General features: G+C 43.2%; 4 protein-coding genes and 1 long non-coding RNA gene across 8 annotated transcripts in view; 1 reads left to right on the top strand and 4 right to left on the bottom strand.

Annotated features, from left to right (window-relative positions):
• Positions 1 to 277: 277 nt before the first annotated feature.
• On the bottom strand, positions 278 to 1,483 carry LOC103153004 (olfactory receptor 11A1-like). Its single transcript, XM_007573755.2, has one exon. The coding sequence runs from the start codon at positions 1,265 to 1,267 to the stop codon at positions 305 to 307; it is 963 nt and encodes a 320-aa protein (XP_007573817.2). The 5' UTR covers positions 1,268 to 1,483; the 3' UTR covers positions 278 to 304.
• Positions 1,484 to 3,042: 1,559 nt separating this feature from the next.
• On the bottom strand, positions 3,043 to 6,211 carry LOC103153003 (olfactory receptor 11A1-like). 2 transcript variants are annotated; one of them, XM_007573754.2, is made up of 2 exons: positions 3,510 to 6,211; positions 3,043 to 3,407 (listed from the first exon to the last, which is right to left on the bottom strand). In XM_007573754.2, the coding sequence occupies exons 1-2, from the start codon at positions 4,167 to 4,169 to the stop codon at positions 3,216 to 3,218; spliced, it is 852 nt and encodes a 283-aa protein (XP_007573816.1). In that variant the 5' UTR covers positions 4,170 to 6,211; the 3' UTR covers positions 3,043 to 3,215. The 2 variants fall into 2 exon arrangements, with proteins under 2 accessions (XP_007573816.1, XP_016517092.1); XM_016661606.1 differs by having other exon boundaries at positions 3,043 to 6,211.
• Positions 6,212 to 11,312: 5,101 nt separating this feature from the next.
• Positions 11,313 to 12,402, top strand: LOC107833151 (uncharacterized). Of its 2 annotated transcripts, none has more exons than XR_001658868.1 (3): positions 11,313 to 11,581; positions 11,615 to 11,910; positions 12,041 to 12,402. It is a non-coding gene; the product is annotated as an uncharacterized LOC107833151 (long non-coding RNA). The 2 variants fall into 2 exon arrangements; XR_001658867.1 differs by having other exon boundaries at positions 11,615 to 11,989; positions 12,075 to 12,402.
• Positions 12,105 to 22,294, bottom strand: dvl3b (dishevelled segment polarity protein 3b). 2 transcript variants are annotated; one of them, XM_016661605.1, is made up of 16 exons: positions 21,874 to 22,294; positions 20,727 to 20,796; positions 19,780 to 19,913; positions 19,613 to 19,698; positions 19,403 to 19,544; positions 17,278 to 17,374; positions 17,003 to 17,072; positions 15,475 to 15,614; positions 15,274 to 15,350; positions 15,081 to 15,148; positions 14,912 to 14,992; positions 14,704 to 14,838; positions 13,820 to 13,987; positions 13,181 to 13,366; positions 12,372 to 12,693; positions 12,105 to 12,333 (listed from the first exon to the last, which is right to left on the bottom strand). In XM_016661605.1, the coding sequence occupies exons 1-15, from the start codon at positions 22,035 to 22,037 to the stop codon at positions 12,398 to 12,400; spliced, it is 1,914 nt and encodes a 637-aa protein (XP_016517091.1). In that variant the 5' UTR covers positions 22,038 to 22,294; the 3' UTR covers positions 12,105 to 12,333; positions 12,372 to 12,397. The 2 variants fall into 2 exon arrangements, with proteins under 2 accessions (XP_016517091.1, XP_007573781.1); XM_007573719.2 differs by having other exon boundaries at positions 12,105 to 12,693.
• An 890-nt stretch (positions 22,295 to 23,184) lies between these two features.
• Positions 23,185 to 26,114, bottom strand: part of rnpepl1 (arginyl aminopeptidase like 1) — a 10,402-nt gene continuing 7,472 nt past the window's right edge. The window contains exons 6-10 of the mRNA XM_016661584.1: positions 25,900 to 26,106; positions 25,345 to 25,453; positions 25,049 to 25,276; positions 24,835 to 24,977; positions 23,185 to 24,113 (exon numbers count right to left, since the gene is read on the bottom strand). Of these exons, the coding sequence (XP_016517070.1) occupies positions 23,811 to 24,113; positions 24,835 to 24,977; positions 25,049 to 25,276; positions 25,345 to 25,453; positions 25,900 to 26,106 (990 nt within the window). The 3' untranslated portion in view covers positions 23,185 to 23,810. The remainder of the gene's footprint in view (positions 24,114 to 24,834; positions 24,978 to 25,048; positions 25,277 to 25,344; positions 25,454 to 25,899; positions 26,107 to 26,114) is intronic.

Raw genomic sequence — 26,114 nt, 5'->3', positions numbered from 1 at the left:
GACACTAAAATTGATTCAATTATTTTGAGTAAATTCTCCACCTAAAGTCAAACACCTGCAGCTTTTATGTTCATTATTTCTCAGAAGAGGACAGTTACAACCTACCATACAGGACTTACATTTATTTCAAAAGGTCAAAGGTTAACCTCAGTATTTCTTTGTAAATAACTGCAATAGTAATTATGATTCTTAGAACTTTTTATTGTGTAAACAAATAATTAAAATCTCTTTTGGAGTCAAAGAAGTGAATTTTATCAAGTATTAATTTTACCAGAAACCAAAATAAAAACCTTCTTCCTGGTGATCATTTCCTCACAGAGTTCAGAAGCAGCTTTTTACACATGCTGCGTATTCTGGACATATTCAGGCCGTACAGAACCGGGTTGAAAACCGGCTGACACGTCAGAAAATACAGAGATAAAAGTATTCTGAGCAAGCCGGGAACCGTGTCCATGTTAAATCTGCTCTGCAATATTTCAAAGGAAACACCAAAGGAGAAGTTGATTACAGAAGCCAGGTGGGGGGTGCAGGTGCTGACGGCTTTCTGCCGGGTCTGTTTGGACCCAGAGAAACACACCTGAAGGATCCTCAGGTAGGTGTAGAGGATCACAGAAACAGGAACACAGACTGTGAGGAAAGCCATGATAAGTTCATAGATGTTGTTGGCTGTGGGGTCGTTACAGGCCAGCTTGATGATGGAGTGATTGTCACAGTAAACCTTATTGATGACGTTCCCACAGAGCTGCAGAGAGGAGCTCAGGAATACGGTGAAACCAACGCAGAAAAGAGGAGGCAGCCATGTGATGGATATTAGAAACGTTATTCTCCTTGCAGTCATCAGGGAGTGATACTGCAGAGGACGGCAGATCGCTACGTATCGGTCATAAGACATGACGGCCAAGTTAGCAAACTCTACACTTCCATAAGTATAAATACAGAAAATCTGCAGGAGACAAAGAGGAGCAGGAATGATGTGAACATCAGAGAGGATCTGGACCAGCAGGAAGGGGAACAAACCCAAACTACCGTACAGTTCGTTCACAAACAGGCTGCAGAGGAACAGGAACATGGGTTCATGTAAGCTCCGGTTCACACAGATCACCACGATCAGCAGGACGTTGGAGCCGATAATCAGGACATACAGGACCAGGAGGATGAAGAAACAGAAATATTTCAGCAAACCAGAGTCCGCATAGGCAGTCAGAGTGAAATACAAAACCTGAGAGGAGTTTAATTTCATCCTAAGTTTAGTTTGTAAAACAACCATAGAGGTGAGTTCTTGGAGAAACTATTCAGAAAAACTAACTCATCTTTAGAGAAATTAACAGAGTGAAACAAATGAAATCATTTCCACCAAATAAAGGATGAATCCAGAGGTAAACGGTGGAAACGCCTCACAGCTGCAGCCAGCAGCCGTTGGATCAGAGCCACAGCTAACAGAGATCAGATCAGCTTCAGCTTCACTTAAAGAGTCAGAGCGACGCCCAGCATCACGCCTCCAACGTCAGCACAACGATGGACAGCAACCACTGCCTGACTGCTCCTTGCACAGGGGAAAGTTTGGTGGAAGGATGATCACACTGGAGCTTTGTTATTCACAATTTTCTTTTTATTTTTTACTTTTTACAAAACAAAATAAAACTGAAGTTTTTATCTTTGGACCTAATGAGTCCAGCAGGAAACTAGAGATCAGGCTGACCTTTGACCTGACCCTTCAGAGCCACATAAGGCGGTTATAAAGTTGGCCTTCTATCAGCTGGAGAACATTTAGAATGTCTCTGAAAGATCTAGAGAAACTCATCCATGTGTTTATCTTTACTCTAATTGATTAATGCAATAGTGACTATAGGTTAAAAAAAATCAATCAGGTTTTTCTAGCAAAGTTTTGACTTTTTACACTCAGAAATTTCCATGTTTTGCTATAGAAATTTTCTGAAATTGGATTTTTTGGTGGGATTTCACTCTGTTTCTATCTGCCCAAACACATTATTGTTCAAATGTCACTTCATGTACAAGGTTCTAACATCCATTGTGAAAGTCTGGCAATTTGGATATTTACATTATTTTTATGCTTTTTTTATGCTAATTCCCTTAATTTGTTTGGATGTTTTTATTATTCAGTGCTACAAATTAAGAAAAATAAATGACAAAAAGAAGCTTTAAGGTTTGGTTTGCTCTTTTCTTTTTCTAGCTAATTGTGGAATAATTATGCAAAACTGCAACAAATTAAAACTGCTCAACATGATGCGATCATTATGTCTGGGAAATATTTACTCATTACCAAAAATGCTGTCCACAGTTGATTTTTCTTTCCCATTTTTCAAAACAAAAATCTTACTGTTCTAAACATTTTAGATTTTTTCTGCATTTTGATAACTTTCCAACTGATTAAGTTTATTTTAACCTTGAAAATGCTTCAATAACTGTTTTTATTGCTTCCGCAAATAATAAACCAACCAAATAATCAAACCAGTTCCTGCATTTGTTCACTGATAAGAGTAAATCATTTACTTTATTATATTCATTTCAATAACTGTTTTAATGTTCGGTTTTAGACCCATTTTAAGAACCAGGCCCCCTGCTGAGGTCCAGCCGGCTCTGCAGGATCTGCTTTTATTGTTTTATAGAGAAAAAACAGGAAGACAGATTCAGTTTTTCATAATTTATCCAGTGGGCCAAAAACACATCAGTATTAATGTAAACTGTCAAACTGAAGTTCACTTCAGGTCCCATCATGAACCATGAAGGTCCTCAAAGGGCCAGATGAGGCAAAAACTACTGATAAACGATTAGCCAGCTGTTAAAACGGTACCTTTAAAGATTTCATGTTCAGCATCCAAGTAATTCATAAAAACAAAAACTAATTTAACTTGACTAATAAAACACAATTTCAACAGACAAATATTACCTTTAAGTTCTCTGTCCGTCTGGAGCCTGCAGGGCCACAGCTGCTGTATAATAACTTTTATTATAAAGTTTTATCAGTAAGTTTTGCCACAGCTGCCCTCTGAGGCCCTTCATGGCTTCTAATGTGACCTGAAATGAAAATAAGTTTCACGTCCCTGTTTTAAAACATCCGCAAAAACAAAAAAACATCAAAACAGAGAAAAATGTCGGCATCAACATGTGAAAAATGATTCCTCATCTACAAACTGAAAATAATATTTCATTAGAGAAAAACCTGAGCTTGGAAACCCCTAACAGAAGGTGAGTTCTCAGGCATGAGAAGCTGCTGCAGGAGCCGAGTTTTCCCCACATAACAAACGTTTACACGCGTCTCGGATGGCGGCCATTTTCAGGCCGTACAGCGCCGGGTTGAAGAGCGGCTGGCAGGTCAGGAAGTAAAGCGACAAAACGATGGCCAGCAGAGGAGGCACCCTGCTGAGCTCAAACCTGCTCTGCAGGATCTGGAAACAGCAGCCGAAAGAAAAGTTCAGGATGGAGGCCAGGTGAGGCGTACAGGTGCTGACGGCTTTCTGCCGCGTCTGTTTGGTCGCGGAGAAACAAACCTCCAGAATCTTTCCGTAGGTGTAGAGGATTAAAACGAGCGGCGCGACGATGGAGACGACCGTCAGAACCAGACCGTAAACGTTGTTCACGCTGGTGTTGGAGCAGCTCAGCTTAACGATGGAGAAATTCCCACAGAAAACCTTATCGATGACGTTCCCACAGAGCCGCAGGGGGGCGCTGAGCGACACCAGAACCACAGTGGCCAGAACAGGCAACGCCCAGGTCAGGGCAATGAGCAACGCGACCTTTCTATCCGTCATGGTGGAGTGATACTGCAGAGGAAAACAGATGGCCACGTACCGGTCATAAGACATGACGGCCAAGTTCAAAACTTCAACTGCTGCATAACTGTAAACACAGAAGATCTGCAGGAAGCAGAGCGGAGCAGAAACGGAGTGAACATCAGAGAGGATCTGGACCAGCAGGAAGGGGAACAAACCCAAACTACCGAACAGTTCGTTCACAAACAGGCTGCAGAGGAACAGGAACATGGGTTCATGTAAGCTCCGGTTCACACAGATCACCACGATCAGCAGGACGTTGGAGCCGATAATCAGGACATAGAAACACATAACCATCATAAAGTACAGGTATTTCAAACTCCCAATGTCAAAGTAGGCAGTCAGAGTGAAATGTAGGACCTGTGAGGAGTTAGTCATGATGCTGCAGCTTCGAGCTGAGAGGAGCTGAGTTACACCATGAAGCTTTTATATCCTCTAAAGTCAGCAGAGACCAACGAGAGAGAGAGAGAATCCTTCCCAAACAAACTGACCAGCGAAGGATGTTTTCCCCCTGACAGTCCGGTACACTGGGTTCGATTAGGGACCAAAACAGCAACATTTCTTCCATTTTCAGGGAATAACAGGTTTACTGTAATACTCATGTTTCTAAACTTCACTACTTGCAGGGTTTACATGTTGTCTGTCACTCTGTCATCATTTATCATTCCCACTGGAAACGGAAAATGCTGCCAAACTAATTATTTAGCAATGTTTTCCCTGCTGATGGTCTGGTCAGGGTTCTGGACCAGCAGGGTTCTGGACCAGCAGGGTTCTGGACCAGCAGGGTTCTGGAGCAGCAGGGTTCTGGAGCAGCAGGGTTCTGGACCGTTGGATTGTCAGTCTGACCTGCTGCAGGAATCAAAGCCACTAAAGAGAAACGCCTGGATGAGTTTCTCTGATCTGAGACTTTAGTCCTCAGATTGTGGAAATGTTCTGCTCTGAAGGGTCAGGTCAGAGGTCAGAGGTCAGCCTGATTTCCAGTTTCCAGCTGGAAGAACTGAAGCTGTGTGTTGACTCCAGATCTATAGTTCTAGATCCATGATTCCTAAAGAGGAACCTCTTTAGGTCCAAAGATAAAATCTTCATCCACACATTTATCTGTTCTAAGCATCTGTTCAGTGGTTGGCTGGGTTCAAAGGTCACCTGTGTATCGTCTGCAGTTATGGTGACTAATCTTATTGGTTGTTATTACGCAGTGCTAACTGTGTAATAACAGTCGCTTATTGTGATGAGCATCATATGATAAATTAAGAGTTTGATCATTTCCATTCTGATTAATATTTTTATGAAAAATTTTGCTTAGAGACATAATCCATGTTATTCATGGCTTCAGTTGTGTTTTTATGTTTGTTTTTGGTCGTGTTTTATTTACGATATTTCAGTGTGAAGTATTCGTTATAAAATGAAACTTTGTTACGTGATGATGGTCTCAAAATATCATTTATCTCAAAAATTACTGGGGCAGTTTATGGTCCAGTAAAACTAGTGACCCTTCATGTACGGACTGAGCCACGTGACTTCTGTCCGCTCAGACGAGAAATTACCGGTTGACACAAAGAAACTGTTCTGTAGGTCCGACTGGAACCGATTTGGTCAAATCATTTGTTCCAGATCCGGTTTCATTCTCTGTTTGGTTTTTGTCGGCGGCTCCTTCAGTAAATCCTCCTGGTTTCCATTTCCTTGTTGCCATTAAATGTTTTGTCCTTCATTTGTAATCAGTTTAATCAGTTATTGACCCATAAATGTTGGACCATAGCTTGGTCTTGGTTTTGACTAATCGAATCCAAATAGAAAACCTTTGACTTTCTTAACTACAGGCAGAAAATCATCCATGATAATAAAATGTTTCTTTTCTTTCTCCATTTTATCCAGTTGGGATTCCATCAGCTTTTCCATGATTTAGGATTTTATATTCATATTACAGAAAGAAGCAGAGGCGTCATCCACATTAAAGAGCTCTGGCACAACCTGTCAGCTTACTGAAGTTTCCTGAAGTCTGAAACAAAACTTATCCATAACAGGCGGCAGTAACCATAGCAACAGCTGAGATCTCCTGTGCTGCTTGTTGCATGCTAATTGTCTTGTTAGTGTCCAAACGTCCGCACAGACTGCGTCCTCTGGGCTCAGTGTTGTTTCAGAGCAGCTCCACTGGGGCTCATTAAAGAGACAGGACACAATAAACATGATGCAATCACACCGTGACCTCTGTGACCCTGTTTGTGTCTGACTAACAGATCCATCCAAAACATTTACCTGGTCTCAATAAGTTTAAAGCATAAAGTTTGGATTAAATCTGTATTTTCTTTGATGCTTAGGGTCAATTTGTGGAACTGTTTGATCCACTTTAACCAACTCCAGTCCGTTTGAAGGTCCGGTTTGTTTGGGGAGGTGTGAATGCTAATCGAACCAAGAAGTGAACTCTGGTGTAGTTTGATATATGAACGCTGAGTGGACCACAGACAGTTCCAAAAACAGGGAGGGGACTACAGCACAGGGCATTCTGGGTAAATACAATCCAAACAAACGTGCTAGCCTAGCGCTAGCAGCAGAAATGGCTCCTGGTTTTTAGCCAAAGACTAAAGAGAAATCCTCCAACCGCTAAAATCTGACGCCTTCATTTTGTTTCCATCTGGTGAAGAAGGAAGTTGCTCTGTGTCTTCAGAGGTTTTTGTGTCGTTTCCTTCAGTGGTTCTTGGTCCAGCGCCCCCACAGGCCAGGAGGGGAACAGGTTGGTTTGACTCAGAGCCACAGCAGCTGGAGGTGGAGCAGATTTTTTGAACAAATCAAACTGAGACTATCAGGAGGGAAAACATTCTAAGCTGCTCTTCCTCAAAAAATGTTCTGGTTTTAGGTTTTAAAATCTCATAATAAGCAACTTTTGCATTTTATCCAGTTAATCATCAAAATAATCTAAAAACAGGGAATCTTTGAGAAAAGTGGAAACTAAAGCTGGTTTTTAAACATGACTTATTGAGAAATCTTCCCGTCTCTTTAAAATGAAGAATAATGTAGGTCTGATAAGTTTCTATTTCTTCATAATTTTCAAACAAATGTTTATGAAAATGTGTATCATTGTGTATGAATGTAAATGTTTGAACTAAACTAAAATAATAAAAGGTATTTTAAATATTTTTTTGTTCCACTCTGTGACTCATATTTGTTCCGGAGACAAACATCAAACCACAGCGGAGAAAACATTTTAGCATCTCCTCCACTGAAGCTTCCTGCTTCAGGATCCAGCTGTTAGCGCGGCGCCCTCTGGCGGCTGCATCAGGTGCTGCATGATGACGTAATCGATCCACCACAATGAATCAACCTGAGCTGCAGACCCAGAGACCCCTCATTTAAATAAACATGGAGCTAAAAATATATATAAATACAATTAAAAGTCCCTGGAATACGTAAAGTAGTTTTATAAAAGAAAAGTGTCAAAAAATAAATATAAATCTAATCTGACAAAATGAGCTTCCCATTAAAATTATTTTTTTATATTTACTTTAATTTATGGGGACATTTTGAGTATTATTCTTTATCCATACTACTTAATTTTTAAAAATGTCCCCAAAAATTATATATATAAAAAAAATAGATCAAAGAAACTACTAAGATTAAAAAATTATTTAAAGTTAAAATCAAGAAGCTTGAACTTGGAAAAAACTGTTTTCTGTTTGATTGTTGGAAGAAACAGATTTCATCTTCAAAAAAACAAAGTATGCTGAATAAAAGTCAAACAACGGCATCTGAGCAGAACATTTTATTCAATAAAACCCAAAAGATTCAGTTAAACTGTACAGTTAAAGACGGCCTCTGATTGGCTGCAAGACATTTGAATTTTTTATTTACTTTTATTTTTCATATTCCTATAAATTCACCCTCAGAGTCCAGAACCGACAATAGTAAATGTTCTGGTTCTAAAACAACAACATTGGGAATGACTAAACCAGTAGTTTAACTGGTTTAAAATGGAAAATTTTACCGGCAGGCCACAGAATATATTGCATAAAAGAAAAAATTGCTATTTTATTAAGTTTTAGCCAGTGAACAGTGCACAAAATTCTTATCAGGTGTATTATTTTACTTTTTAAAAACATCATTTTTAACATTTCCACAAATAAAGAAAAAACATACAATGCAGAACAAGGACAGAACTAGAACAGAAATTAACTTCTGTCAATGGCAAGAACACAAACTTTTTGGCCAATTTTTTCCCCAGTCTCAACTTGAGGTGAGGGACCGAATAAAATCCTTCTGAAGGGCCCCAGACGGCCCCGGGCCACACTTTGGACACCCTGAGATTGAGGCGTTTATTCCGGGTTCCCGCTGCTCTCCCTCTCAGCGCTGTATTTTCTTTAGGTTTTGATTTTCTCATCCAACGCTACAAAAATCAAAACCTAAAAAAACCACAGAGCTGCAGCTCAGCGGCGCCGCCTGCTGGCCGGAAGAATCCCCCCTGAAACGCCACAAACAAACCTGGACCAAACCCGCTCCTCTTCACGCCGTCAGCCGGAGTTCATCGTCATGGCGACCCGGCGGCGGCTGCCAGACGACGGGCGAGGTGAAGCTGCAGAAGACGCCTCAGCCTCCTTCGGTTTTCCTCTCAGCAGGAAACAGGAAGTGAAATCCTTCCAGCTTTGATCCTCCATTTATTCTCATTTCATCAACAGGAATAAAAACAGAACCAGAACCGTTTAAACCCGAAACGGTGAGGGACCAAACGGACGCCTTGCTGCAGACTGAGGTGACATCACTCTCCCTCCTCTGCCTCCCTGCTGTTGCCTGGCAACAGGCTCCCTGCGCAGCAGCGGCGGCTGTAAAGCTGCGTCAGCGTCTGATTCCTGAGCAGGCGTCTATCGCCAGCTGGTTCTGAACCGCTGCAGCAGAACCGGGTCTGTTCGGGTCCAGTTTTCACCAGAACCGGCTCTGGAGGCTTCTCTGCAGCGCAGTACCGCCCCCTGGAGGCTGCAGATGGAAAGTTCCCTGATCTGATCAAGTTTCTACGTGAAATATGAGTTTGATATTTCCAAACAGACCCTGAAGGCAGCAGTAGACGGACCGGTTCTAGTTTTTCAAATGGAGGCCGAGGGAGGAGGGGATGGGGGGTTCGGATCCGGTCCTGGGGGCCCCGGTCTCCTGCAAGGTTTAAGTGCACCCCTGCTGTTATTAAGCATCTTTTTCATGATTTTTACCTTGATGATTTGCTTTTCTGATCATGTTTCTTATAATAGTTCAATGATGCAGACACCAAATCTGCTAAATGTTTCCAGATTTGTCGTTTCCTGTCAGTTCTGATGTCAAAATCCATTCATACAATCGATCCAGTTCACCGAGCAAAATGTACACAGAAAACACAGATTATAAGAAAAAAGGGAATGAAATATGCAAAATAAAAACATTTCTAGTAAATTACAGATTTAGTTAAAAAAAAAAAAAAAAAACTTCAAGCAGGAGGTACTTTTCTCTGTTATTTAGATTTATTTTTGCATTCATTAACATATTTATTATTTTATTTCTGCTGCAGGACGACATGTTTTTAAAGTCTGTTTCTTTGATCTTCATGTTTCAATCAGATTATAAAAAACATATAAAAACCGGATAAAACCAATGTACAAACTGCCCACATTCTTAAAACGTCCATTTTTCAGATTCTCCTGCTCCATTGATCATGTCAGATCTAAATATCTTCTTTAAGGACCAAATCCAATTTATAGAATTTCAACTTTGAATCTCAAATTAGATTTTTGTTATGATTTTTTTCCCCCGGTAAAATACATCGTCGGTTTCATCTGAGTCCCTACAATCTTATGAATAAATACCTCACATCCCAGCATGCAGAAACATGTCAATCCGATCATGTTTTTAATGATTATTTGGTTTTAAATAAAAAAATATGGGAAGTTATGAATCACAATACTTTCCGTTGTCAGTAATTTTCACGTTCAGGGATTTAATATTTCTTAGTTTTTATTCAATATTTAAAATACAAAACACATTGGTGTGAACCAGATATATTGTGTTTACACAGTAAAGAAAACATACCAATTTTCAACACCTGAGAACACCGTAGATAGACATAAAACTTATTTTAAAGATATTAATGAATAAAATTCTGGTTATTTAAATACCAAAAGCATCATCAAAATGATCTAATCTAGTTCATCACGGTTATTCACAGATTGACTCAATTATATTTTATTGCTTATTTGGTACGTTTGGCTTTCTATATAGAAGTAAGGAATAGCAGCAATTTGATTTGGAGAACGGGTTTGGTTTGATATATTTGAACGTTTGAATAAAATGAGCCTCCCAGAACATCGTCATGTGGAAGAGGCCTTGAAGAAAAACATTCAGCCTCCTGGAATCTGATCACACCGGAAAACTGTAGATTTATTCCCCGCGGACGTTTCCTCGGGCGGTAGCAGGAGCTGAAGCGGTTATTTCGGCTCACACTGAGACACCGAGCCGCTGTTTGGTTCGGGTTTCCCTTCACCACTGAATCACAGCGCCTGGAGTCACCGCCCAGTCACGTAGCTGACGCTCCTTTTAAACACAACGCTAACCACAATGCAGTACCTTAAAATTCACAAAATAATGGAAATTATTTGAGTTAGCTATTCTGTCTGAATGCCGAACCAGAGGGAGGATTCTCCAGATTAAAAATGGACCGTGTTTTAATTCACAGCAGTCAGAACCGGTTTGATGAACTACGCTACACTTAAATCTGGCATTTTTAAACCTAGTTCGGGCTAGCCGTTAGCGGCTAACTGCTAACGTTACCGCAGCTGTCTGGCGGTCAGTCCGCCACTGCAGCGCAGACAGACGCACAAACGGACTGTCGGTGTCCCCTTCCCTCCGTCTCCTCACCTCCTCCGGTGGCAGCAACGATGTTCCCCGACCCCGTCCTTCATTTCCCGCGGGGCCCGTCATCACTTTATCGGAGTGATTGACCGTGGAACTCGGACTCTGCGTCTCCGCCGTTTCGGGGGTAAGATGTCGGCGGCAGAAGCGGCGCGTCAGCTGATGGAGACCGCCCGCGTCCCATTCAGAGCACCGCCCTGCGGCGCTCCACGGTATGGAAAGCAGATAGGGCCAAAATTACGAGTAAAACAATTATGTAAGCTAGAAATATTTCAAAAAATAATTTAAATGAATAATGAGGGGGTAGCATGTTATATGTCTGGTATTCTGTATGCTAAAGAATGTCCTTAGTAACAAAAGGAGTCACAATAAAACAGACCTTGTATAGATATTATTTGTTCCCATCAAGCACATTTCAATTCAAAGTGTCACATTCATTGTAATCAGCCAGTAGCTACATTTCCATTACAAATATGTGCAAAATGTTGTCGCTATTCTGTTAATGTAAAAGAAACAAACACACGCATAATTGGGGTGTTTGCATTAAATAACAGTCACAATTAATCTGTCTGTTCCTTCTCATTTGAAACTTTCACCTTTTGTAGTGTCAAAACAGGTGAAACTCCTGACTTTTAAAGATATGAGGAAATCACAGTTATACACAGATTTCTATGAAAGCTATGTGAACTTTATTCCAAATCTAATTCATCATTTAAGGTTTTACTATCTGGTTGTATACATATAACACAGTGAACACATTTTATACAACTGCTTTCACTAAACAGATCAGTCTTTGTTCTTCACAAAACTCAAATGTATGAGAGCCTTCGGTCTGTGATTTGGTACCGTATTTAACCTTTATGTAAAATCATTTTCACTGACCCGTTTCATTGGTTTTGGAATGTAGAGGAAAAGCTACAGCTCTGCTTCTCTGGGTTCTCCAGTTAGACAAACATGGACGTTTTAAGTCATGAGGAGACGAGAACAAGGACTCATAAATAATCCACACGTCGGTTTCTGCAGTAAATGTTTGGAACAAACAGTTCATAAATAAACATGTTAAATAAATAAATAATGAATAAATATAAACATAATCAGCTCAGTAACAGGCAGCGTGACAGCATGTGATTTACATACAGGAACATCAGGAATAATTTACAACCATCCCAGGATGCAGGAGAGACTCAGAACGTCGCTCAGAGAGAAAAGCAGCACATGCTTTGATTTGGTTAGTTCAGAGAGTCCAGGTCCGAGTCAGGTCCAGGTCCGAGTCAGATCCAGGTCCGAGTCAGGTCCAGGTCCGAGTCAGGTCCAGGTCCGAGTCAGGTCCAGGTCCGAGTCAGGTCCAAGTCCGAGTCAGGTCCAGGTCCGAGCCAGGTCCAGGTCCCAGTTAGGTTCAGGTCTCAGTCAGAGCAAGGGCCGAGTGAGAGCCAGGTAAATCTGGTTTGGTTCTCAGTCAGGTTTGGTTCTCAGTCAGGTTCAGTTCTCAGGTTTGGTTCTCAGTCAGGTTCAGTTCTCAGGTTTGGTTCTCAGTCAGGTTCAGTTCTCAGGTTTGGTTCTCAGTCAGGTTCAGGATGGTTTTGTCTAGTTTCAGGTTTGATCAGAGCCCGTTCTCGTTCTTGTCAGGTCCAGGTCTTCACAGTGACTCAATGTGCCTCAATCTTTTTCAGTTCGTTTCAGCTTCAGTTGAAAAAGTAAATTTAATCATGTCTCCAGGTCACCTGCCAGGATATGACATCATCGTCACTGGGTCACATGACATCTACAAAGAGGTCGCTGGGGTTTCCCATGGCCAAACGGAAGGACTGTCGAGAGATTTCCGGTTGGATCGATGAAAAGTCACGGTGCTGACCTTGAGACGGCATTAGGATGTCTTTGTCACCATGGGAACCGGAGAAGGAGGTGGGCGGTCCCTGAGCGCTGCCATCACTCAGACAGTCGGCCATCTTGTGCTGAGTGTTCGCTTCCTGGTTGGCAGATTCCTGCTGTGTTCCTCCTTTTCCCTCCTTCTGATCGTCGCTGAAGTCTGATTGGCTACTGCGACTTCCTGCAGGACCAATGAACACATGATGTCATCGTTTCAATCAGAACCCGAGAGGCGATACCGAGGTTTCATCAGGGTCTTCCAGACATAAAAATTCAAACAAAACGCAGTGTTGATATCAGCCTTTAGTTTCTGTGGCATAGGAAGACATCCTGAAATTTCTTTCCCAGACTGTCTGTGAATCCTTTAATATATAAGATGCAACAGCAAAATGACGTACCCTGTCCTGAGTCCCATACACTTGATCCCACTACACAGCTCCTATTCATAAAGGGAGCGCTAAAATCTCATAGACACGACAGAACCTGATGTTCAACACAATCTGCTTTTATCCCTCAAATGTAGTCACTGTTTTCAATGTTCAAGGACGGATGGCAAGATAGCAACTGATCAGACACACATGATCAAGCAGCGGCGTTAGCTAAACAAATACATACAGGATGCCACATACTGACACAAACCTTATGAAAAACTAGAAAACGTCCTGTACCTTCGCTGTGATGACTCCTGCCTCCTCCTGCCCCACAGGCCGGCAGCTGGTGCAGCGGGTGGGGCGAGCTGTAGGGGTGAGGGATGGGGTACTGGTAGGGGAAGGCTGGGGGGTCGCAGTCAGTTCCTCCTCCTGCTTCTCCAGAGGATCCGTCTTCGCGGTCGAGCAGAGACATGGCAGCCAGATCTGAAAGGAGCAGCAACAGCGAAATAGGAACATTTCTGCTGTTGGAAACTTTGGTTTTTATTTTCTTATCATCAGACTACAGTAGAGTCCAGACCTTTTGAATAAAAATTGATAAATTTATAACAATAAACCTCTGAAAGTGACATTAATTACATAAAACAGTTTAACATGACCTACTGGCTTTTTCTTCTGTGTCGCCATCTTATGTTCATTGACGGTACTGCAGGTGAATGTTCAAGACTGCAACCAACCAACCAAAACAACTTCTCTTTCTATTAACACATTTAATTGAAGGTTTCCCTTTTATTTTTAAAGAGGACATCAGTTGAGGACAAAACGCCACAGACTCCAGGTGATCTCAGCACACTGACTATTTAAAGGTCTTCTTATTTCAAAGAGTAATAACTATAGTTAGGTCTCTAGTGTGGACAGCTCTGTGGCCCCAGCTCCTACCTCCACACAGGTCTCCGAACACGTAGTAGCACTGCTCTGAGAAGGTGACCTTGTTGACGGTGTGTCGGATGAATCCGGCTTTCAGCAGGTTTCCGGCGTACTTACGAGCTTCGCGCCGGTCGGTAAAACCTTCGACGTTACGGTGGAGCCAGTCCACCACGTCCGAACCTGGACAGATAGAAGGTAAATGTATCCGTCTCCTTTCACAGTTCTGACAGGAATCTTTATACAGAGATTATTTCATGTTGGTTAAACAGAATGTTTTTATTGGTGAGAATCTTAGGTGGTTCTCCACCTGATAGTTCGGTAAACTCGGCTCGAGTGGTGACCAAAACAACATTTGTTTAATTTTCAGCTATTGTGGTTCTCATTCTTTTTGCTCCGAGTCAAACCAACCAAACCGTTTGAGCAACATCTTCCCCTCCTGGCCTATGGGGGCGCTGCACCAAGAACCACTGAAGGAAACGACACAAAAACCTCTGAAGACACTAAGAGCAACTTCCTTCTTCATAAAAAGGAAACAAAAATGAAGTGGCATCAGATTTACTCTTTTGTCTTTGGAGAAAGACACGAGCCATTTCTCCTGCTACTGCTAGGCTAGAAAATTTGGTTTTATTTACCCAGAATGCCCTGCGCTGTAGTCCACTTTCTGCTTTTGGAGCGGTCTCTGGTCCACTTGGCGTTCACATCTGTTTTCTAATTCACTTCGACTAAACCAAAACTTAGGTTTGTAGATGGACCAGATTTCACTTTTTTGGTCCACATAAGAGTTCAATTCACACCTTCGCAAATGAACTAGAGTTTGATAAAAGTGGATTAAACAGGACTGGTGTGAATGAGACATTCCTCAGACTCTCAGATCCAGATCTAGTACATCTTCTCACCAATGAAAGCGTTGGGGATGGTAATCTTCAGCCACATCCTGTCTCGAACCTCCAGCCCTGACTCTGGATTGGCCATCGCCTTGACGACCACCGTCATGTCACTGTGGATGTTGAGGTGGTTTTCTTCATGCACACCTGGAGAACAGCAGGAAGTTAAAATGTGACGGACGGGTTAACAATAGAAGAGAGGTGCAGAGTCGAGACATACTGTAGTGTGGGGGGAGTTTCCCGGTCATGGCGGCCGTGTGGGACACCCAGGCAGCCGGGTCGATGGGGCGGACCGGTTCACCTGCACGGTTTTACAGGACAGACCGTTTTAACGAGCTGGATCACATTCAACAGTATCAAACTAAACCTACACATCCTCCCTGACTCACTTCTGGGCAGCGTGAAGCAACTTCGCGGGTTTGGATCCCAACACTTTGCCACAGTTAATGTCACCGAACTAAAAGGAAGGAGAGAAACAGCTCAGCTTGAGTCTCAAAGGTTGTGTCTGGATGAAAAGTCATCCTGAGCTGCAGAACAGAGGAGGACAGACTGTAGTGGTCAGTGGTTTTAATTAAGCCTCACCCCGGCTGGTGGACGATCTCTCTCAGAACCCGGACTGCGTCGTCATTACTCATGTTCTCAAAGTTGATATCATTCACCTGAGTGAACAGAATCACAGTGAGAATCACCAGAGTAACAAAGGACTCTCTGAAGTCCAAAGAGCTTCAGAGAGTCTTGGCTTCAGCCTAGACGGTCCAAACCAGAACTTGGTGTCGGCCCTACCTGCAGCAGCATGTCTCCAGGCTCGATGCGTCCATCTGCTGCTACAGCTCCTCCCTTCATGATGGAGCCAATGTAAATCCCTCCATCTCCTCTGTCGTTACTCTGACCAACGATGCTGATGCCCAGGAAGTTATACCTCTCTGAGGAACAGGCGGCGTTAGTCTGACCGCACAGAACAGTCAAACCTCACTGGCATCATACTCAGGATGCAAACATCTCATGAAATAAAGGTCTCCTTCTGAAGAACTTAAACTTCTGTTCAACCCAACATCACAGCAACCAGACAGAACCAGAACTCTGAACTGGGTTTTAAATGATCTCATCAGGTCACGCTCCGGTCAGTATCTAGCGACCCAGTTAGCTCTGGGTCTTATTGGATTCAGAGGACCTGGAGAGAACCAATCAAACTGTAAACCAACCGCCATGTTTGAGCAGAACCTGATCCATTCTACTGCCAAAGCTGCTGAGGACCGGTTTTAGACTCTACTGGATCTGATTCTCACCGTTCTGAACCTGGTTCAGATTCTACTGTACCTGATCCAGACAGTATTTAGCCTGTTTGAAACCTTATTGGATCTGATCTAAAGACTTATGAACATCGTTTAAGGATTGATCCAACAGAACCGGTGGGGCAGAAGTGGTCTGTCATAGACCTGGTCCAGGAAGGTTTAGGGATTGTTCTGAACTCTGATACGATCCATCTACCTACAAACCTGATTGAGAACCCCAACTGGACCTGATCTGTGTTGGACAGATAGCTGACCTAATCTAGACTGTAGTGGACCAGATCCAGTCCAAGAGAACCTTTGGACCAATCTTGGACTGCAGTAGACCTAATTTAGGATATTTTGGATGTAGGTTAAACTCAAACAGAACATGAGGAGCAGTTTTCAACTTCAATAAACCTAATTTAAGTTGTTTTTTTTGGATCTGGTTTAAATTGAAAGAAACTTCTGGAGAAGTTTTGAATTGGACTCAATGTAATTTAGGCTGTTTTGTTTGGACCAAGCTGAGACTCAAAGGAAACCTCTGGAGCAAGTTTGGACTATGATGGAGCTAATTTAGGATGTTTTAGACCTGACCCAGACCCAGACCCAAAACACATGGGGAGCAGTTGTAGATGCCGATGAACCTATACTAGACATTTGTGAAACATGGGTTTTACTAATGGGATTCAGGATGACAAGATCTGTTCTGGACTTTATTTTCCTTATCTAGATCGTTTGGGCCGGTTCTGGACTCTCTTTGTCCTTATCTAGACCGTTTGGGCCGGTTCTGGACTCTCTTTGTCCTTATCTAGACCGTTTGGGCCGGTTCTGGACTCTCTTTGTCCTTATCTATATCGTTTGGGCCGGTTCTGGACTCTTTGTCCTTATCAAGACCGCTTGGGCCGGTTCTGGACTCTTTGTCCTTATCAAGACCGTTTGGGCCAGTTCTGGACTCGGTCAGACCTGACCCTGACAGCAGTAGACCTAACCAAGGCTGTATGTGTCCTGATCCAATCCGCTGCTAACCTTTCTGTACTCACCCATGTTGAGGGTTACAGTGATGATGTTGAGCGACATGGTGGAGTCAGTGACGCTGCTGAAAGACGCCGACTGATGGACAGACGGATAGAGGCAGGCAGAGAGGGAGACAGGTGGACAGAGAGACAGGACAGGAAGATGAGGGACACGTCAGTGACAGGAAGTCCAGATGGAAACAGCCGCCCTGCATCAGGCGTCATAAAGACACACTTATACAGACAACCAGGACCTCACCTTGTGCGTGTGTGTGTGTGTGTGTGTGTGTGTGTGTGTTTACCTTTTCCATCCGTGGAGTTTTTGGTTTTCGGTGGCGACGCCGCTGTCGCCTGATGAGTCTTGGCGAGGAGCTGCTCTGGCCTGTTGATTGGCTGAATCTGGTTTGACATCACAGACAGAATTTTGATTGGTCAAAAAAACACAAATCTAAAAACGCAACAAAGATTTTATAGAAATATAAAAGCAGGAAATCCTAATTAAAACATGTATTTGAAGCAGACGGTAAAATTAATCAAAGATGAATAAAAATAAAAGCTTTTTAAAAGGATAAACAGACAAATATATAAACAGTCGAGCCCCAATTATTCACTGGTTTTTCTAAGGAATGTGGCTCCAAATTATCGATGGAAAATTTGCTTATTTTTCCCCCCAGTAGTCAGAGATTTAACAAAAAGTTGCTATAATTTCATAAAAATATATTTGCAACTTGGAAAGATCACATCAATATATAAAATAATGAATAAAAAAAATCAAAATACAAATAATTATTTAATAAAAAACAAATTCACGTTTTATAAAACAAATTTCTAATTTTGAAAACAAATAAAAAACTTGCTTACCTGTCAGAAATGAATCACTTTTAATAAAAAATCAACACATTTCCAACAGAGAGAGGAAAATCTGACTTTACAAATAATTAAATAAAGGACAGCAAAACTCCAAACCTGTTTAAAAATTAGAACAAGATTTAAAATGTTTGTGTAAAGATTGTAAATCTGGCAGCAGGTGGAGTCCATCACTGATGGAAATCAGAGTCTAAATGAGGAAATCGATCAGGAACACGTTATTTCTGCTCTCAGATCAGCTGGGATGGCTTTATCTGCAGCACAATACAAAAGGCAGCGCTGGTCACATGACACGCAGCAGCCAATCAGAGCCCAGGGCGTGAACAGGTTTACTGGGGCAGAAAAAATGACCTGCAGGCAGGTGAATGTGTGTCAGAGGAATGGGCCAATCACAGCGAGAGCTGCTGCTGAGGTCATTGGGTCACATGACACAGCCTTTAAAGGAGCAGTACCGTTTTTACACGTCGCAGAACCAGAACCACAGGAAGGAAGAGTTTGGGTTCTCCCAGGAGTTCTGACTTCAACAGGTTTACGAGCCTGATGCCGCTGCAGCAAACGCACCGTGATGCATTCAGGGACACACCCATAACTGGAAATGCTCCAGACTGACAAACAGAAGTACGCTGCTGTGAAAAGGTATTTGCTTTTTTTTATCAAACTTTGTTTCAGATCATTAAATAAAACAGTAAACAAAACAGTTTGTTGTTGTTTTTTTTAAAAAAAAAACAGTCAAAAAGTGTCAAAGTAAACAAAACACAGCGTTTGAAGTGGCCTAGTCAAACCATGGGTCTCAATATGATTTAAAAAGTCACTTAAAAAACTCCTCAGATTGTCTTTTATGGAGCTCAAAACTGTTGAAATCTGCCAGGGACTGTTGGCGCTGTAGGTAAGCCACTCCTTCCGCCAAAACCCCCAATCAATTAAAATGCTTCATCTGCAGAAAGCAGGTAATCTAGGCAACCTTCACACACAGGAAAATGGGACCCAAATCCGACTTTTTCCCAGCAGTCTGAAAGCTCATAAGGCATTTTTTCTGACACTGACATGAGACATGCATAATAATCCTGCACCAGAAGAAGTCAGACAGTAAATCTGGACAGAAACAATGGCTGAAAATTATAATAATGAAGTGATGAAAGCAGTCTGGATTAGGATTAGGGCCACTAAAAGAACAATAAATAAATCTGACTATTTTCTCAGAAATCTGAATTTAATCTTCTCAGGAAAAAAGCCAGAATTTGGAGATTAAAGTCAAAATTTTCAGAAAAAAAAGTCAAGATTTGCATAGAAAAGTCAAAATTCTGAGAAAAGAAGTGATAATTCTCAGATTAAAGTCAAACTTCTGAGATTAAAGTCAAAATGTTGAGATCAAAGTCAGAATTATCATAAAAAACTCAAAATTTAGAGAAAAAAAAAGAAATTCTGAGAAAAAAGTTTAAATTCTTTTATTTATTTTTGGCACTAACCCTGTTCCGTACACCTCACTGCACAACTGACAGATAAGACATACTGCAATACAATAACTATGTAAGAACCGGACCAGAACTGTTTAGGTCTGACCTTCCTCCAGAGTCTTCCTCAGACGAGCAGAAGCTGGTCGTCTCTAACTCGCTGCTCTGCTGATTGGATGAGCTGTCGCCGCCGGCTGGCCCCGCCCCCTTCTGGTCGGCCGCCTGGTGGGCGTGTCCGTTCAGGTGGCCTCCTGTATGCAGACCCCAGCCAATCAGAGACAGCTGGAAGAATTTGGTTTGATTCAGTTGAAGAGCTTACCATCTCTCCGCCGCTGCTTCTCTGAAGATGGAGCAGGCGATTTGACCTCTGACCCCCGCAGGTCATCGTGACAGACGGCCGCAGCGCTGAAGCGGACAGACACATCACATCCTGTCAGCGCGCGGTCGCATCAGCACTATTGGAGCTTAATCCGTGTAGGAACTCACTGGAAGGACGGCGGTCTGGAATCGCCGATGCCGCCGGTCCTCTCGATGGGGGGCGGGGCCAAGCTGGAGGGCGTGGTCACGGAGGGCGTGTCCGACCCCCTGAAGTCCGGAGGACAGGCGTCTGAAGACACCACCTGCAGAGAAGAAGACAGGATCTTAGAGACACCTGGACAGTCCAGGTGTCTCATCAGGTCCAAATGAGACAGACATGAAAAAATAAGGACATATTCAGATTAGATATTAAATAAAATGTAATCATAATGTATAATTTTCTGAATTTTGTTCAGTTTAAAGTTTAGACATTTAGACAGTGACGCCATGGTGAGATCTACAGAGAAGCACTCAGGAAGAAGACTGGCGCAACTTCTGGTCTGGTAAACGGTTTAAAGGTAGAATCTGGAATCAACCGTTTCAATGTGCGGACAAACCTACGAGTGTTTGACCTTCCAAACGTCCTCCAACATGTTTAGGTCTGGCTAAAACCACACAGCAAGATGCTCGCAGCATCCAAACCAGTGCTGCTTAGTGGCTGGACACACTGACGCTAATCCACTAACAACAAAGCTAATTTAGTGATTAGCACTTTAGCTAACTTTAAATATGCTTAGCGCACTTAGCTTTGCCTAAATTCATAGTGCCAGACAAATTTACTTGGCTGTTTTGTAAACTTTCAGTTTTATAAAGTTAAAAATCTGAGTTGAACTTTTGGTTATATCCATGCTCTTATTTTGAAATCTGTTTACGCAGCAGTTCCATTTCCTCTCCTGGCATTCTCCACCTGTGACGCAGTGCAGGTGTTAGTGGATGTAAAGTTTATGATTAGCTTGTCTAACTTTTCAATTAGCAATGCCCTCTACTGGTGATATTCAGAGAACTGGAGGTTTAACTGGACGTCCTGATGTTTTCATGACTGATCGTCCATCTGAGAGGTTCTGAGCGGTTCTGACCCAACAGACGACCCGTCCGTTGACACAAGGCAGCCGAGCTTCATCGTCACTGATCTCCTCTTTCACCACCCTGAAACACACCATCATCATCGTCATCATTACTGTCATCATCTTCATCACTATGAGCATCATGTCATAACTAGAGGTGCAGCAAGATATGATATGAAAACATCCTGAAAATATTTGCCATCTCGTCTGATTAAGTTGTAGTAAAACCTGCCCCAACTACTCTAAGGGTGTGCTAAGCGCTTTAGCAACTTGATAACTTTGAAAATATTCCCACCAGCAGCCATTATAGTCCGCTTTAATTCAACTCTGGTTAATTTGTCCAGAAAGTCCGCTTCGCTCGGGGAGGTGTGAATGCACAATCGAGCCAAAGGAGCTAACGCTTGTCCTCCAAGCTAACTCTGGTTCGGTTAGAAAGCATGCATTCTGGGTAAAATCAACCAAAGCAACCACGCTAGTCTAGCGCTAGCAGGAGAAATGGTTTGTGATCTTTAGCCAACGACCAAAGACAACCACTGAAATCTGACGCCTCCATTTCTGTTTCCATTTTGTGAAGGAAGTTGCACTCAGTGTCTTCTGGTGTTTTTGAGTCATTTCCTTCAGTGGTTCTTGTTACAGCGCCCCCAGAGGTCAGGAAGGGAACCGAGTCTATCGGACTATCAGGTGGGAAAACAGCCGCAAATAATTCTTGACAGACAAGGAATCAGAAATATTTCCCTTAAAAAAAAATCTGTTCTGAAGTATAAATTTGATCTTTGAAAGTCATAATGCTCGTCTCGTTCTTGTTTTTAAACTGCTACACCTAGAGACAAAAGATCATCATCATCATCATCATGAGCTCACCGCCGACAGTCATCCTCTCATCAGAGGGAATATTAAAGCTTTTGTTTTCATCACAGTTACATAATCACAGCTGCATGAGGAGGATTATATAAACAATCAGCTCATAAACATACAAACAAAGCCTCCCTGCTGATTCATACATGTGTTTATCAGCCTTTCTCTTGTTTTTCATGATTATTGATCACTGATCATGTGACTGAATCGCCTCCCCCCGCTGGAACACGTGACCTTTGATGCTCAATAAACCCATCTGGATCTGTGTCATCTTCCTGATGGAGGCGTCAGTCACGTGACTCACCCGAAGTCATCATCCACGGACTTGAAGAAGAATTTGGCGTGGGGTCTGTTCAGCACCTGCTTGAAGTCGGCCAGGGTGACGCGCTGCGCGGGCACGCCGATCCGGATCAGGTAGGGGGTTTCCTGGTCCTCCAGGTGGTAGATGACCCGGGTCTCCTCCGCCATGCTGGCCCCGAGGAGCCCCGCACGCGCTTCGACGGGGATGCTGAGACACACCTGCGCGCGCCCCGTTAAGCTCCGGAAGTCTGGTCACGTGACGCCTCACCTGTGCGCTCCCCCCGCCCCCACCTCCAGGAGCTGCGGCTGGTCCCAGGCTGGTTCCGGTCCAGATGTGTCGGTCCAGCTGCAGAGGGGCTCCGGTGATGCTTTCCTCCCGATAGTCAACACTGCACGCGTTAAAACACGCAACTTCCGGTGATGGGCTTCAATATAAAGGTCTCCCCGGTGAAACGAAGCCTAAAAAACCCAAATAAAATCACTTTGTTGAACTTGTTCGATTGGAATTAGGGACATTTGGACGAGTTTATTTATTAAAAATGAATTCCTGCTGTTTATGTTTAATATTTCTTCATTAAGCGACTGACATGTTTGTGTGTTTTTCCAGAAGTCTGAGGTTCATCTGATGTTTCAGCACCAGGAAAGTACGACAGCATTTTAGGGAAAAACAAGCAGGAAATTTGCAACAAAAAACTCAAATTTTCCAGGGGGAAAAATGGGAGATTTCTGAGTCAAAAATCTCAGAAGTTTTCTAGAAAAAAAAGTTTCTAGGTTTCAAAAGGCAAACACTTTCAGCATTTGGAAATTTTCTGAAGTCCAAAAGTTGAAAATTTGCTACAAAAACCCCTCAATTTTTGAGATTAGTCAAAATTTGACATTTGCAAATTTCTGAGTTTTAAAAGTTGAAATATTTTTGACTTTTGAAATCCATACATTTCCATGTTTTCTGAGAATATTATTACAATTTTTGAGTGTTTTGTGGAAATGTACTCTTGTTTCTGTCCTTGTCTCTAATGGCCCCGATACATCATCATAGAAAACAGCTTCAGTTCTGTAGTTTAGTTGAAGTTATAAAGATTTCTTACATGTCTTTAAAATTGGTTTCATTTATGGCACAAAAGCAAAAAAATAATTTCAGACATAAAACACAAACCGGATCTGATTCAGATTTACCTTCAACCCAATTACAAAATGTTCAGTGTAAACAAAGTTTGATTAAATAAAAAACAGTTCTAGACACTTAAAACATTCTAAAGGTTTTGTTTGTTCACAATAAATCAGTTTAATAAAAGAGAAATAAAAACGTAAAATCTCCTTAAGAAGTGGAACACGAATCAAGGCTTTTATTGTGAAAGCAAAGCCACCATCTTCCTGTGTATTAAATAATAAAACCTTCAGACATCAAAGATCCCGTTAAACATGTCAGACCTTACATTTCCGGTCTGACTTCAAAACAAAAGCAGGAAATTAAAGGAACCCTTCAAAATAAATAAATCTGTTTTCTGAAAGTTAAAGATTTTCTCCAGAAAAAAACAAGATGATTTTTTTTTTATTTTATTTTCGATGGAGGAAAACAGAATAAATAAAATAATTAACCGTCTGCAGAGTGAAGCTGGTTGATAATCAATACAGATTATTGGTCATGTGATCGGGTTTCATTTCATTTCAGTGGTGCGTTCAGGGTCTGCAGGTTCCTGAGGATGTGGCTGGACCGGGTCCAGTTAGCGGGTTTGTTTCACAGTGAGGCGATAAGGCCGCTCCGGTGTTCAGGTCCGGTTCTGGTTCTGGATCAGAATCCAGTCCAGGTTCCTCAAACCGAGGAGAAGAGAAATCTGTTGCATCATTTTCATGAAGTTCTAGAAAATTCTGCTGTTTGTGGACATGATGAAGGAAACTGTTCTGGTTCTGACCCGTTGGGACCCCTGGGGGTCCGGACGGCCGTCAAGCCGACACATTAACGTCCCTGAGCGCCATGGCGGCCGTCGTTCCAGCGGCGGAGGCCGTTGCCGTGGCAGCAGGGCTTTGCAGCGGCGAGCCGGAAGGGGCGGAGCCAGTCAGGATAGGCGGAACCGCGCCGCTCTGATTGGCCGGCGCCGAGCTGCTGGGGAACAGGATGAGCTGCAGCGTCCGTCGCAGGTTGGGATGCAGGCGGCGCTGCGTCTGGTAGAAGATCTCCACGGCAACGCACTTCATCACCCCGGCAACCAGGTCCTCATAGAGCGGCACGGTGTACATCCTGGAAGTCTGCAGGGAGGAACAACAGAAACATGTCCTGGTAGTTACTGAAGCTCTGACGCAGTGCTAAGCTGCTAGCAGCGCAGCTAGCTGTTGGTTTAGTGCATCAGCGTTTCAATGAGGGTAGCCATAGTGTGTCCAGAAAATGTATTTAGGGGAAGCTAAGAGCGTTTAGCATTTCTGCTAAGTGTGAAAGCGACTGCCCCTCTTGGATGAAATTCAAAGCGCTAAAGTAAAAATTAGCTCCATGATCAATAGCAAAGCTAATTTTTAGCTCATTTAATTCTTTTAAATAAATGTTCTATTTATTTACAACGTGTTTTCCTCTCGTCAGTCACAGTTTAACAATCTCTGGACAGTTTCAACAGAAAAATTGTTTCTAAACCAAAAATCATTTCATGTCTAAAAATCTAATCGAATTGAGAGTCACTCAAAGATTCCAGCTCTAGTCATTATCAAAATGGTTGAAATTAGCATTATCTTCTACCAAATAGCATGATGGCTTAGCACTTTAGCATTAGTGGAACTAATGTTTATGATTAGTGCTTTAGGGTTAGCATTCTGTTGGCTAGCAGTGCTCAGCGCTGCATTGACCGAACACCAGCAGCCTGTTTCTGATGCAATATGGCTTCATGAATCAATTCTTCGCATGTTAATAAGATATTCAGATAACTCATACTCTGGCTCCTCTGGTTCGGAGCTGCAGCGAAGCGTCGGTTGTTGTTCTTACGTGTTTGTGCAGGAAGGCTCGGACCCGCGGCAGGTCGGGGTAGAACGTGTTCCTCACCACCATCTGCAGCCAGCGGATCTGGACCTCGGCATTCAGCCCGTCGAACAGCGCCGAGTAGCAGGCGGACAGACTCGCCATCACCTCTGAAACACACAGCGGCCGTCAGCGACGCTCCAACAGCAGGTGGCGCTGCCGCCGACGTTAAGAGACGCACCGTACGGCAGGGGTGAGTGGTCCAGCATCCGGTCCAGGAACAGAACCACCTGGAAGGTGCTCCAGGCCGACAGGTCAAAGGTCGCGAGTGCCTGCTGGTCGGGTGGGTCGCCGCCTCTCCACAGGTCGCACAGCTCCTGCACCGGCCCGATCAGAGCGCCCCCTGCTGACAGGTCAGGCTCAAACGGCGGCGGGCCGCAACCGCTCAGCCAGCGCTCAAACTCCAGACCTGAGAACAGGAAGTGATGTCACCGAGCAGGAAGCGGAAAGCAGCAGCATGAAACCTACCAGGCGTACCTTCCCTCTGGGAGACGGCGGCGTCCTGCAGCTCCGGGAAGTACCGCAGGAAGTAGGCGATGAGGTCCTGAGCCACAACGCTCTGAAACTTAAACTCTGAGATGTAGTCCTACACACACACACACACACACACACACACACACACACAAACACACACATTAGTCAGAGAATAGATAAAAAATCAGCGTTGGTTCTGAACATCTCTGAAGTTCACAGAGACAGTCTGAAAACAACAAGGTGGACGTTCAGGAGTGGCCTAGTCAAAGCCCAGACCTGATCCCCACCAACCTGACAGAGCCGAACTGTTTAGCAGCATCCAGATTGATACAAAAATACAGAAATTTGCACAGAAACATGAAGATAACGACCTTAAAGCTGCAGTACGTGATGTTTATCATTTCTTTGTACTTATTTGTTAACCTGTCAGAAAATCAAACTCCTCTGCCTTCTCCCAGCGCTGACCACAAACAACCAATCAGGGCCAGGAGGCGGTTCTGCTTTCCTCTGTTAGGGCGGGGCTCCATGTTAGCCCCAGCCTCTAAATGCATCACTGACCTTGAGGAAGCTGTCGAAGCGCCGGACGTCGCCGCTGAGCTCAGACAGGTACGACACGAAGCAGAAGCCTTTCTCATAGGTGAACAGGTTCATCAGCGTGCTGGGGTTCACACCTGCAGGGGAGCAGGAAGGACCCTCACCTGTACAGCTGCACACCGGGGTGTGTGTGTGTGTGTGTGTGTGTGTGTGTGTGTGTGTGTGTGTGTGTGTGTGTG

The sequence above is a fragment of the Poecilia formosa genome, unplaced genomic scaffold, assembly GCF_000485575.1.
Source record: "Poecilia formosa unplaced genomic scaffold, Poecilia_formosa-5.1.2 Scaffold337, whole genome shotgun sequence".
Classification (NCBI taxonomy): domain Eukaryota; kingdom Metazoa; phylum Chordata; class Actinopteri; order Cyprinodontiformes; family Poeciliidae; genus Poecilia; species Poecilia formosa.
This window is presented reverse-complemented; position numbering and strand designations above follow the sequence as displayed.